This window comes from Gymnoscopelus braueri (assembly GCF_963280865.1).
Source record: "Gymnoscopelus braueri genome assembly, chromosome: 17".
NCBI classification, from domain to species: Eukaryota; Metazoa; Chordata; class Actinopteri; order Myctophiformes; family Myctophidae; genus Gymnoscopelus; species Gymnoscopelus braueri.
In genome coordinates this window covers 32,058,533-32,072,996 of record NC_137617.1, presented here as the reverse complement: position 1 = coordinate 32,072,996, position 14,464 = coordinate 32,058,533, and the positions used below count along the sequence as shown (strand labels likewise).

The 14,464-nt window shown below is 43.7% G+C and overlaps 1 protein-coding gene across 3 annotated transcripts in view; it reads right to left on the bottom strand.

The window, feature by feature from the left end:
* Window positions 1-337: 337 nt before the first annotated feature.
* The window catches only part of radil2b (Ras association and DIL domains 2b), a 23,914-nt gene continuing 9,787 nt past the window's right edge, over window positions 338-14,464 (bottom strand). The window contains exons 8-18 of one of the 3 annotated variants that reach the window (XM_080454645.1): window positions 14,378-14,415; window positions 13,667-13,881; window positions 13,018-13,130; window positions 6,617-6,881; window positions 5,758-5,936; window positions 4,738-4,882; window positions 3,884-4,068; window positions 3,217-3,673; window positions 2,470-2,696; window positions 1,212-1,351; window positions 338-1,039 (exon numbers count right to left, since the gene is read on the bottom strand). In XM_080454645.1, the coding sequence (XP_080310771.1) occupies window positions 946-1,039; window positions 1,212-1,351; window positions 2,470-2,696; window positions 3,217-3,673; window positions 3,884-4,068; window positions 4,738-4,882; window positions 5,758-5,936; window positions 6,617-6,881; window positions 13,018-13,130; window positions 13,667-13,881; window positions 14,378-14,415 (2,058 nt within the window). In that variant the 3' untranslated portion in view covers window positions 338-945. Of the gene's footprint in view, window positions 1,040-1,211; window positions 1,352-2,469; window positions 2,697-3,216; window positions 3,674-3,883; window positions 4,069-4,737; window positions 4,883-5,757; window positions 5,937-6,616; window positions 6,882-13,017; window positions 13,131-13,666; window positions 13,882-14,377; window positions 14,416-14,464 lie in introns of those variants that run through there. The other 2 variants (XM_080454646.1, XM_080454647.1) reach the window with 2 other exon arrangements.

Sequence of the window (14,464 nt, the reverse complement as noted above, 5' to 3'; positions counted from 1 at the left end):
GGGTCCCATTTGTATAGTCCTAGATATGACCCGACACGTGTACAAGAACATGGCCTGTGTGTGTTTGCATGTTGCTTGCGGAATCCACAGTACAGTGTATGAAGGTGCGTGCCCTCTCTGTGAAACAAACATTCATACAGTATACAGTATATAGTATACAAACATACATACATACGTCCGTCCGTACATACATACATACATGTACTGTATATATATACTGTACATACAAGAAATTTATCTCCAGGCAGCAGTCACGAGGGAAAGATCAACATGAATAAACAGAAAGTAAAGGCTGAGGTGATCTTACCACAGCTCTTTGCTCCACAAAAAAAGTCTATTTTGTGTAATTAAAAACAATTGTTTAATGCATTTTTGAGAGGTATTGAACATATGAGCTTTTGACCAGAACAGTTATGTAATTTTGTGACACTCGATGCAATATCAAACACCAAGGGGTGATATGCGTTGTCAAATTGCAGTCATGCACAATTAGATTGATCTGTCATTTTCGATGGCTACATTATTTGTAAACTATCCCTATGTGCATACAAAACAATTGACAATATTTGAGAAAATTCACTTCAATTGCTATAAATATGACATCCACTGGAGCCCAGTGTCAATATACTCATTCACTATCAATGAATATGCATATCAAATATAAAGTACTATACAAGGAGCAACCGAAACCTGGGGCTTGTCTGTATATATGATTCAGCACAGGACATACATGAAAGGCATACAAACAGTGCAAACAGTGCATTTGTTTCTTTTCATCATCGTAATCCTTATTTCAACACACATAGTGCACCACATCTTCATCTTCCGGGTATGAAGTAAGGGCAAAATGCCCGACGTGTGAATATAGACAATTGGGGACTTTTAGAATGCACTTGTGGTCAACTGGTAGTCTCACGATAAACAGCTGCATACTGCTGAACACGTTTAGCATTTACTCTGTAAGGCCTTAGCTGTCCAGTCAGATCTGGCCACCAGTAACCTTGGTCTTTCACCTGAAGACTGAATCAGCTCCTTGCCACTGAGAGAGTGTGAGAGAGAGAGAGAGAGGGGGGGGGGGTGAATAAAACAATTAAAACAATTTATTCTCTTATCTTTTGATGTTTTTACTGGGAACTCAGGGCCTCCGTTATCTGTCATGCAAAAGGATTTGAATAAGGAATGGTCCATCAGAGACGGTTATTTCTCCTCACCGATGATAGTCCAAGCCAAGAAGGCTAATCCCATTAATGGCAAGGATCCTGTCTCCTGGTACCAGCTTCTCACTCTGGGCCGCAGGGGAGTCTGGGACGACTGCTCGGATGAATATACCATTCAGCCTCAAAGGAGTGTCCTGGAGATGGACAGTGATGGACAGTAACTAAGTACATTTACTTGAGTAATGTACTTGAGTACATTGCAAACTGATGACTTTCACTCCGCTACATTTCAAAATATTGTTCTTGTACTAACCACTTAAGCCCTATTTCAAATATAGTGATAGTACAATTTCTGAAAATTTACTTCGTACATGAGTATATACTTTCCCTAATGCCTGGAGATGGATGCACATAGAGAGGCATAACCTCATCCATCTCTATTGCAAACCTGTATTTAGTTATACAATAACGTATCGTTTGTATCATGTTTTTCAGTGGAAAATCTGTAATTTTCGGTCATACACTAAAGTATAAATTAATTAATTGCTTTTGTTTGTCATTATTGTTTGTCTGTTCTATTCTTGAGATCTAAGTGAAAATAATGAGTGGAAGGATAATATTTGTAATGTCACTTTGTGACCAGCAGGGGATAGTATTATATAACATAGAACACTAGAGAAAGGAACAGACTAGTGCAAGTAAAAGAGTTAACCCATGCCCCAGTGATTGATAATGGTCCCCTTTGTATTACAATAACAAACATTCACTGGACCACCCTGCTGTTTAAATTGAGGACAGGTGTGTAAAGGAGATAGACGAGAGCATTACAGAAACACAGATAAGAGGGGAATTTCAGCTCTATTGAACCCGGCATGCTTTGCACACGTTCCATCCTCAATCTGAACTGAGGGTATCGATACAAAATATGACGCATCGCTAACAGCAGTCAGTCTAAGACAGGCAGTTCATTGAAATCACATTTATTGTTGATGATGCTGACGCTTCAGAGAACAGAGAAGGGAAGAAGCTGAGCGTAATGGGATGCCCCTGGAACCTCAGAGCAGATGTTTCATCTGTCACAAGAGCTTTTATGAATTTCACCTTTGACCTCACACAAAGGCTAAAGCACTCGCGCATGACAATCAGGATAACGTGGGAGGTCGAGCGTACTTACGGGGTGCTATCGCCTATGAGTTATTGCCTGCCTAGAATAGGATGGAACCACAGGACTAGTAGTAACTAATAGGGGCCAACTATGTACAGTCGATGGAGTTCGTGGAGTATCACTTAACAGATGTTCTTTCTCACTCACCCTAGCATCAACTAGAGCGAGGCCGAGTCCTCGTTCGCCACGCTCCAGCTCGAGGCTGAAAACCTCTTCATCATTGCCGTCATCTTCTTCACCCTCCTCGTCGTCCATCTCGCCTGCCTCTTCCTCCTCCTCCTCTTCTTTCAACGATACGGTTCCTCTCTTGTCAGCGCTGTCCGGCCGCAAACAGTCTGTCATCAGCGCAGCCAAACATTCAGACACAAATCCACCTGAGAAGAAAATACAGCTTTTATGGGGTTTGGCCGAGAACAGACAGACCGCAGCACCAGTCCCAGCAAACCAAGTGAAGATCGTAAGCCAAAGTGAGGAAACCTCTATTGACATAACCCATTAAGACCTAAGATACGATTCTACAAATGTCTTCTAAATACTAACAGTTTTCTGAAAAACATAATGTTGCTATATCAGTGGTGCTCAAAATGTCAAGGACCCCCAAAATTATATGTATGTGGCCACGGACCCCCCATCTCAAAATAATTTGTTCCAGGGACCCCCAGAAGCAAAGATTTGAGTTAGCCTACTAATGTTTGCTTTAAAATATATTCAAAGATTAGCATTTTCAAAAATGCAGATTATACAAGCTCATGTATGCACTCTGTGCATACACTCTTTTCAACTGTACCATCCTCGTCTTCCTCATGTACTGTAAATCTACAACCTAGGACCAGGGGGCTTCACCCCAAATGTGAATTATCTCTCTATCTCTGTCTCATTCTTTCAATCCCTTACCTTCCTCATGTAAGTCGACACCAGAGGACCAGCAGGGATCTTCACAGAGTTGCGAGTCGCTATCTTCCTTCTTATCTCGCTCCTCCTTCTCCGGGTCAACCAGCTCCAGGTTGTGGGGGGTGTTGGGTGGGGTGAGGAGACAAGAGGGGTCCAGCGCTGACTTCCTGAGCCCGGCGGTGTCTTCCGTCTCCCCACTTTGCAGCTTAAGACTCCTCAGCTTCTGGGACAGAATGAGAGCCCCGCCGGAGCTGGATTCATCCAGGCAGTGGGTGGAGGAGGAAGGTGATGGAAGTGGCGAGGAGGCTGAAGCAGCAGACACGGGAGAAGGCGACGCACGGCCCTGAGCGGCGGGCTGAGGTAACACCACGTCAACCGGTGACGAGTCCAAAGATTCGAGGCTGGCTTTTGGGAGGACATCCATCTTGATCAACTTAGCTTCCATGGGGAGAGCACAGCTCTAAGACAAAGAGCATTATAACGTAACATAAAAAACACTAGAAATGTCTCTCGTGTACTAGTTTGCGAGATTAGCAGTGGAAAGACAAACGCACAAACAGGGGTGAAAAAAAACATAACATCCGCCGTGCCTGGGACCCGGCAGAGGTAATAACATGGACTTGATCGAATCAGCGTGGAAGCATAACAATAGCAGCAAAGCTTTTTTTACCTGCTGCTTCCTAACAACCGTGTCTCCAGAGGACTGTGAGTCCGGTAGGGCAGAGATGAGCTCTCTGAGCGTGCCCAGCTGTTTCCTCAGGGCCGGGTCGGTTACCGCTCTCCTCAGCTCCAGGTGGTAACCCCTGCCAGGCAGCACCAGAGGGTGGTGGGTGTCAAAACTCTCCAGAACATCAGCTGAAGTTAGTGGAAAACAAAAACGAATTACATTGTGCTGTGATAGAGCAGACACCCACAAACCTTTAGCGTATAACCTTTGGGTATAATCGCACAAATTGTGCCGTTAATTATAGTTATTATGAGGGTTTAATTTAAAAACAAAACAGAGGGGGGTAAATTTTCTGAACCCCTTAAGCCCGTTAATTCTTCATTCGGCAAATAACAAAAATAGCCAAACTACGTGAAATTTGATATTGTCAAACATAAATATGAAACATATCAGACAGTCTACATTTCCCCAAAAAGAAATGCATGTATTTAATTCAGTCTGGACAGAAGCAGGAATAAAGCATATCCCACCGGTGATGAAAATGAATGACCAGAAGGGGGTTGGTATCAAAAGCAGGGGGGTGGGTATCAACCCCCTCAAGGGGCCCTTGAGGGGGTTCCAGATTGTCCCCAGCAATATGATTGATAGTTAGGATTAGGAACCAAATGGACGCTTACAGATCTGTAACTCTGACAGTGCGCAAATTAATTTGGTTCCATTTGTACACTGTCAGAATTATGTAGAGGGCCGTGGCCTAATAATACATACTGTACCAAACTGGGGGGGTCCTTGAAATGTAAAAAATGGAGAAGCCTGTTATAGGACACAAAGGTCTGTTTTAGTCTTCTGAGTCTCACCAGTTTTGTGCGCCGCCGGTTGGTCTTGTGGACATGGAGCCCAGGTGTGTGGACGAGGAGAGGCTGGACTGTAAGCACTCAACAGGTGGTGCAGCTGAGCCGCGCTCAGGGCTGAGAAGTCGGAACGCAGGGACAGCCAAGATGTCTACTCGAAGATGTACACACACACCAGTTTAAATGAGACATAACTCCAACCACAACCCCTAAACCTAACCTCTAAAATGCCTAACCCTAACCCCAACCGCAGTCTGAATCTTTTCCTAATTGTAAGCCTAATTCCCTAAATCTTTTTTTTAACCAAAAAACATCAATTTATTTTGTGAGGGCCAGGAAAATCGTAATAATGTCTTTTTCTCAAATTCTACTATACTCGGCCTTCACAAGTATTGTAATACAAGTACAAACACACACACATACACACACACACACACACACACACACACACACACACACACACACACACACACACACACACACACACACACACACACACACACACACACACACACACACACACACAGGGAGAATGAAGCATGCAGCTTCTATAAACCAACGCATGTTTGACAGTTACACTCATGCAGGCGTATGCTTTGCATATATTTAGTCGGCATCGATTTTTAAATGAAACAACCTTTGAGAAGTACATTTTAAACAGAGCCAAATGCAAGCAGAGCAATCCATCTCTCATTTTACACACACACATTAGACATCGCATTAAAAGACTACAAAGAAAATGTTGCATTAGCTAAGTGTCTAGGGTCAAGGAAAATGGATTTAGGTAACGTCACTCTTCCTCTGGGTGCATGAAAGCAGCATTGTATTCACATAATTAAATCCTCACACTGTAAACTCTCTTGTTAATTATTTCCATTGGATGACAGTCCCAGCTCCATTGAATTTGCAATAAATGTGTTGGGCTATGCGTGTGCGTGTGCGTGTGCGTGTGCGCGTGCGTGTGTGTGTGTGTGTGTGTGTGTGTGTATATATATATACACAGTACAGTACTGTATGTGTGCTTACCTGCAATAAGTTCTCTCTAGGTGTTGCCAGTAGATTAACAGCTGATGAGAGAGTGTGTGTGTGTTCCAGGGCCAGTTCTCCAAGTCCGGAACCAGAGCCCTGGGCCCAATCCAGAAGCAAATCAAGACTGGCGCGGATGCACACCCCTCTGGACCACTGGTAGAAGCCTGCCTCAGACCCTTCACACAGATTATGGAAAAAATTATTAACCCATTAAGAAGACCTGACGCAGATTCTACAAATGTCTTATAAAGCTTAACAGTTTTCTGAAAAACGTATGTTGCTATACAGTGGTTCTCAAAACCTTTTCATGTCAAGGACCCCAAAAATTATATGTATTTGGCAGCCGACCCCCCCATCTCAAAATGTCTCGTTCCAGGGACCTCCTGAAGCAAAAAATAGAGTTAAAAATGTCAGCTTTAAAAATATATATATTCAAAGATTGGCGTAAATTGTCACGATTAAAAAAAAATAGCAGATCTACAAGCTCTTTGTGCGGCATGAAGTGCCGCACTATGAGCTTATATATCTGCTTTTTTTGAATACCTTAAGTATAAAATAATGGTTAAAGTGGTTGAAATATAAATGACACAGATACTTTTCCGGTTTTAATGGGTTAATGAAGTCATGCATTTGTTCAACTATGTTAAAATGTCTAAGGTGTTGCTCCAGTACCACAACAATATTATTATAATTTTTGCCTCATTGGGAGCAGTTTTGGGTTCAGTGTCTTGCTCAAGGACACTTTGACCCTAATTCAGGGGGAGCCTGAACTGGGTGTGCAAGCATGCATGTGTGTGTGCCTGCATGAACCCATGTGCCCTGATATGCGCTCATACATGGTGCAGGCTATACCCACCTCTCTCCATGAGGGAGTTGAAGAGTGAGGCGTTGATGAAGTAGAAGATGTAGGCAAGGAGTTGAGAGGAGATCTCTGGGTGGACGTGACAGTCCAGGAGCATGTGCCTGGTTTCAGTTAGGACCTCCAGAACTTGCTCCGTCTCACCGGGGACCTGTGGAACACCATTGCCCAGGACCTGAACACTCTGGGCTGGCGTTTGCAGCTCAGTACCCTCCCTGAATGGGTTGCTGTCCAGAATGCCTGGTAGGATTGGGTACAGGACCTGGTTGGTAAAACAAGACGAAGGAGATTGCTATGAAAGTAAGCAAGGAAATTGGGTTCCATAAACCCTGTACAGAAAGGATGCCTCAAAATCTATTTGTCTTACATGGCCAAATATGTATATTTTACAGAAATACCACATTATTATTTTATCTAGAATTTATAGGGGAAATTTAATTTATGGTCGGAATCAAAATATTTGTTTATATATATCTTTCCCCAATTACTGTAAATTTTCCCAGTATGCGGCTTCCTTGTCCGTTTGGAATTGGGGATTGTTGACCATTCCTGTGGCTTCAATTGAGGTCGGAAAACTTGAATTCGGATGGTTGATGCACTGATCACTGGGATAAACTGGAACATGTAGCTCTCTAGACCAGAATGCTTCAGACCACCCATAATGTCTCTCCCTCTGTCTGCCTCTATCTTACACAGACACACACACATATCTACATAACACAGACACTAAGCAGTCCAAACCCACCACTACAGGCAGAGAGAGAAAGATAGTAAGAGAGAGGGAGAGAGAAAGAGAAAGACAGAAAAGCAACAAAAAAAAGGCGACCGAAAGCGACAGAAAGCAAAAGAAAGCGAGACAGAGACAGTCAGAGAAAGAGAACGAGAGATGGAAAGAATAAACCGTTTCCTCCTTTCAGCCAAAGCTTCTTGTGCTCTTTGGAGCAGGCCTGGACAACGATAGCTTTGTTCAGGCTAATTGTACACAGACATCCCCATTCCCCTCCAACCCCTCTCTCCTACACCCACCAAGACTCTTTGGCCAGCGCCAGTCATAGATCCACATTCCTCAAAAGCTGAATATGGCGCATGTGGGCTTGGCATGGCCCAGCTACAGGACTGCTGAGTGAAGACTTTTGAAGGAATCCACCAGAGCAGATCATTTTACATTACTGTAAGGCCCCGCAGGGTGAGTGTGAACAGTACAATATACAGCCACATTTCCCATTACGTGAGACAATGGAAATGGGTGGATGCGAAGCTAAATACTGTAATGTCCCAATGTTTTTCAGATGGAAAATGTCGCTCAGTGGAACCAACCACCACTCATTCGGACAAAAGTCCTCGCTCTAACTGTTAAACTTTAGTCTGTTGTCGGTTTGCCTTGCATGCTAAATTGTAAGTTCTGTTAATTAGACGGTTGTGACATGCAACAATCTCTGGGTCCTGATGACAGGATCTGAAACATGCATCCGTGGAATTGTTCTCCTTTAGCCTGCCCTCGAAAATGCTTTGTGTGCCTTGTGTGTTTAGGCATTTTTTGTGTCTATGTGTGTGCGTGCGCGCACAAGTGTGTTTGTACGTGCCATGTGTTTTCAGTCTGGTCTCTGTACGACTACTTACGTACATTATTGTTGTGCACAATAAACACGCGGTGTGTGTCCCAGACTGGATCAGCAGGCCTGCGTCATGACACGTCCTCCATGGGAATAGCTGGTCACCAATGGCGCCTTTTGTCTTTCATGCCACAACAGCAACCATTCCCCCAGATTGAAGAGCATGAAATACCCCCAAAAGTAAACACAGATTGAGTCTATGTTATTCTTGCTATGGCTGGGTCTGGTGGGGCTTACTTTGCCTGTTGGATTTAGATTTGAATGCAACAGACCTATAGCTTCTCCTGCTGTGGAACTCACTGGTTGGATGAGAGCAGGAACAAGAAGGACTATTGAGGGCTGCTGCGGAGAAACCAAGCTTCTTGATCTTGTTCACAAAAACTCTCTGTTTCCTTTCCCCATATACTTACTGCCTTTAGTTCGTCTTGTCTGAACTCTCAAACCGATACTATGCCACCCAGTTAAGACCCACTTCACACCATCAGACCCGTCTTGCAAGCATGGGACAAGTGTGCGCTTAATGTAAGCCAATAAGCTTCAGCGATTCTCTTCTGTGAGATAAAGGGGAAGGGTAGAGATGCTGGAATAAATCATTATGCTTAAACATTAACCTTACGATAACCTTGCATTGGCTGCCTGCTTGCCTTATTTCAGTTAGTATCCTATTTCAGTGTAGCTGTCAGTCTGAAAACCTCAACCTACTGACAGCTATGATGGATGAGAAACTCATGGCCAAAACAGCCTGCATGACCACAAATGGCAAACACGCTTGCAAGGGAACACCACACACACACACGCACGCACACGCACGTGCGCACGCACGCACGCAAGCACGCGCGCGCACACAAACACACAACAATAAGTCTAATGATAAAAAGCAAGAGGATGTCTTACAAAATATTTAGATGACATGCCAATATTCTGTCAAGACACATTACATATTGTACTCTACAAATGTATTGGATTTATTAGGTTTCATGTCCATGTATGCCTCAACATAAGGCATCTGGAAGTCATTTGCTCCAGCACACTGACCAGCATTCCTCCATAAGAGGACAAATGCTGACTGAGGACAGGTAGTTAGACAACCACATCCTCTTATACAGCAAATAAATATACCGTATATACAGTATATGCAAGTCATATAAAATCACGAGACCAGCTACTATTCAGGAATGTCTCTGGTTTCCTCCTTGGAGACATGATAGGACTTTTCCTTCCACTTCCTTCCTGCATAGGAAACAGAGATAGAGGACCCCTGGACTCTGGGTGTATGTTTCTTTGCGAGCAACGGGGTCCACCTCAGTCCCACTTGGCAGAGCATTATGTGGCTAATGTGAAAACGGGTTTATGCTAGTGTAACGACCCCACAAAATACCCGGCCGTAACTTGCTTCTCCAAGGGAGCTAGCTCTCTTGGTGTTGCTTGTTACCTGCTGGTCTACTGAGTTTGAAGGCCGGGGTTTGACTCCAGCTCGGGTCGTGAACCGATACATTGGTGTCAGAAGCGGTTGCGGACCGCACCTCTAAACAGCTCTGTGTTAATACTATCTCTGAGTTGCTAATGCGTGACATGACTTCCTTTTTGCCCTGGCCCTGTTCTCTTTAAACTGGGTGGTGCTGTTTCAGAGCATCCACGGGTCACTGACTGTACTGGACAGGATGAGATGGGTGTGATACTGATATTTTCCCTCGACATATGATAAACATACAAATCATAATATTTGGGCACCCAACCTTTATGACGTAATTTCTTCTTTGGCAATAATTGGGATGGGGCGGTGCATTTCCAATGTGCAATTAACCTCATACAATGCAGGGTTCGTGTGATTGACGAATGAAACATTCAAATATTAGAGAATGAATCCCTAAATTATTGTTGAAACGGCTATCATGATATAAGATGCTAAAGCAGGGGTGGGCAGAATATTTTTCCAGGGGGCCATACTGACTTTGATAACGTGAGTGAAGGGCCACACATTGGACTATTGGATTGAAACTTGAAACACATAGTGGTGAATTATGTTAATTATGACACTACAGACTACTTCACGATTAGGCCAACTATTAAAAATATATTATTTTTTTTTACAGCTGTACTGTATCACTCACATTATCAAACACATTGCATCATATTATAAATATGGACTCAAGGTAGACAGTTTCTCTGTCCCATAATAGACATTTAACACTTGAGACATGGAATATGGAATGCAGGTATGTACTGCTATGGTACATATTATTTACTAATAATTAATCGGAGTTGAGTTAAATTAATTTCCCTCAAAACCATTAACATAAAATGCTGCCTTTTAAGATGGGGGGTCTTCGGGGTCTTTTGGGGGGTAATTTCGTTTTTCTGTGTATGTGTGTGATAAAGCCTACTGTGCAGCCCTATATATGGTTATGACATCTGGTTATGATAACGGGTTGATTAAGAGATGAAAAAATCTCAAAATATTAAGTAAGCTGACAGGAGGAATGTTGCTGTTCCGCTTCACATTGGGACAGCCCACTTCCACATTTGTAAGTGAGTGTTTTTAGAATTGTTTCACCCACGCCCACCCAACTCAACCGGAAATTTGCCTGAAACTTACCCACCAAGATTCCATGTAGGTAAACATACCAAATGGGAGTGAGGGCTTCTGTGGATGTAACCTACCGCAAGTCCACTGCAGCTATGCTATAACACTTTTTTTCACGAGTTAATAGTACGGTTTCTATTATTAGTACAGACATTTCAGTACTGCATGTGGACAAGTTCAACAGTCAGCTCTGACCAGACGCAAGTATGTCTCACGACTTTAAATACATACTACGTGTCTGTGTATAAACAGTGTTATCGCATTGAAAGGTCTCCCACATTATTTGAATACCTAACGTCTGAAAACCGAGTGCTCCAAAAGTCACCTGGCAGCATTTCAAGAACCTTCGCTGGACTCCTTCATCACACGACACTACACACACACACACACACACACACACACACACACACACACACACACACACACACACACACACACACACACACACACACACACACACACACACACACACACACACACACACACACACACACACACACACACACACACACACACACACATATATACAAGGACCCCGCTGTCCTCTCTCCCCTCTATCATAATGCCCCCAGTGTGGCAGGGCAATAGGACAGGTTGGCCTATTAGAAACCCTTGAGTGCATGGGTAACTAGGCTCTTTATTCTCAGTCAGTCTGTGATTATTTTCTTTTCTTAAGCTACATATCATAACCGCCAGAGAGACGGCCAGGTGGAGCTCACACAGAAGGTCAAGTATGCTAGTGGCTAAACTGGCTATACAGGAAGGAGGGTAGCTGTGCCTAAGGTCTGGTAAACCTCATCACCTTTGACCCGGAAAGTCTCCTCGTTGACTGAGCGGTAGATGTTACCTTCGCTACGCTTTATACGCGAGGAACAAACCTTTACATCTATGTAGAGCAGCGGCTCCCGGCCTTTTCTTGGTCAGGGTCCATTTGAACATCTTGAAAGCGTTCGCTGCCCACCCGTCTGACAACTCAGAGCATGTTTATTTCAATGATATAAAAATAATGATAATCGATTATGCTCCGGCTTGGATCAATGGAACTAACATAGTGCAGCCTACTTTAAGTTCCTATTTATCGGTATAACAATGAAAACTCATGTTTCCAGGTTTTAAAGAAAAAATATATATTTTTAAACGTTTTGTATTATCATTAAAATCACAGCGTTTTGCTAATTATTTGGGGGCCCACTTGCAACATCCTCCCCGCCCACCAGTGGGCCCCGGCCCACAGGTTGGGGAATCGCTGATGTAGTAGCAGAACGACTCCCACTGCCATGATGAGCCTTCATTACTGGGATCAGGAGAGGGGCTTAGGGGCTACCCTGGACGGGGTGGAGGAGCTGACGAGGGTGCGTATAGCAAGGAAGCTGGACGCTATCATGGACGCTATCGCTCCAACCCCCTTCACTTGGAGATTGTGGGAAGGTTCATCAGGAGGGGTAATGACAGATTCATCTTCCCCAAGGGGACAACCCACTAGCTATGAAGATGCATAATGAGGCACACACAATCTCATTCGTCTCGTTCAACAGACTAATTGTGCCCGGAAAACAACAGTTCAGTAGCAGTGGTGTAAAGTAACTATACATTTACTCAAGTACAGTACAATTTTGAGGTATTTGTAGATCTTTTCAAAAGATTTTTAAACATTTGAAAACTTGTGAAACTGGGACATTCTGCGTAATGAGTACTTTTACTTTTGGTACTTAAGTATATGTTGATTCCAATACTTTTATACTTTTACTCAAGTATATTTTGAATTCTGGACTTTACTTGTAACAGCGTATTTTTACATTGCAGTATTGATACTTTTATTTAAGTTAATTTGAGTACTTTTACCACCACTGTTCACTATGCAAGCTGTTGAGGGTGTATATTGTATATTTCTCTTCAAATCTTTCATGGTGTTGCGTTGAATGTGATGTCATTTCACCCTTCTGTATCTACAGTACTTTTTCTTGCCCTGTAATCTGTATCTTAACTGCTGTGTGGCTTTCGGCGACTGAATTTCCCTCCCGAGATCAATAAATGTATTATCTTATCTTATCTAATCTTATCTTATAGGAGTTCAACATCAGATGGGTTTTACAGACCAGGAGGAGGTGCTTGTCTCCATTTCGACAGACATGCACTACTGTATGTGTGTGTACCATGTAAATGTATGCAAAATGTACCCGGGAACACGGTCATTCTTTTACCTTGGTGATGTAATACACACACTGCTGGAAGGTGAGCATGACCGCCTCCTCCAGCACCGTCATCGTCTCCTCGCTGGCGGAACGGACGCATGACAGACGCAACTCCAACAGGGCTGAACACGCACACGCACACGCACACGCACACGCACACGTACACGCACACGCACACGCATGCACACGCACACACACATAGATGCACACACACGCACGCACGCACGCATGCACGCACACACACATAGATGCACACACACACACACACACACACACACACACACACACACACACACACACACACACACACACACACACACACACACACACACACACACACACACACACACACACACACACACACACACACACACACACACACACACACACACACATGTTTGTATTACATACTACACTTGTAGTGACAGTTGACAGTGATTTTATGAATGCCATTTTTGTGTAGGCCCCCAGGGGTCTTTGAGGTGCTTCCATGGGGTCTCCGGCTCAATGATTAATAGTTGGGAACCAAATGGACCCATTTGTACACTCTCAGAGTTACACACCCATAAGGGTCCATTTGGACCCCTGGTGGACCACGGACCAGACGTTGAGAACCGCTGTATTAAGAGTAAATAATGAAGGCACACGGGATACTGACCCAAGTTTTCCTCTTCTTCTCTTTCATCTTCATCCTCCTGTCCTTGCTCCCTTCTGATCCTCCAGGCCAGAATGAGAGGCAGCTGGTGCTGGATGAAATTCAGCAGTTCCAGGCCAGTGGACATCCACACCACCAGGGGGCGCAGGCCCGTGGTCACCTCTTCCAGGCTGAGGGGCTGCTGCAGTTCCCCGGAGTCTGGACCCGCACTGCGGAGTCTGGAATACATTGGGACAGATCTGGTTTAAGTTTGCAAGTGCTGACATAAAACTCCCCATATCTTATGGTTATGAATCCAGAACAGTGGTGTAAAATAACTATAGTGCATTTACTCAAGTACTGCACCTAAGTACAGTTTCAAGTTACTTTTACTGCGTTATTTCCATTTCTTGATACTTTATTCTTCTACTCCACTACATCACAGAGGCAAATGTACTTTTTACTCCACTACAATTAGTTGAACATTTTTGTTACTAGTTACTTTGAGGATTTGGATTATTATTATAAAACATTCGTTAACCAATTAGGCCCTATGTTATACTTTGGCTGTTCAAAAATAGCAGATCTGCCATTTCCGAATGCTTGCAACACATTTTGAAAACCTGAAAGAACTTGTGAAATGGGACATGTGCCTAACAAATACTCTTACTTCCACCACTGATCCAGAATGCTACATGCACACTTCTACACACTGAACAGACAGAATGCACTCACGCTTCAGGCTGAACTGCAGCAAACTCTTTTGTGCGGTCCTATGTGGTGGGATAAAAACAAGTCTGTGATCAGTCCATGAACATACAG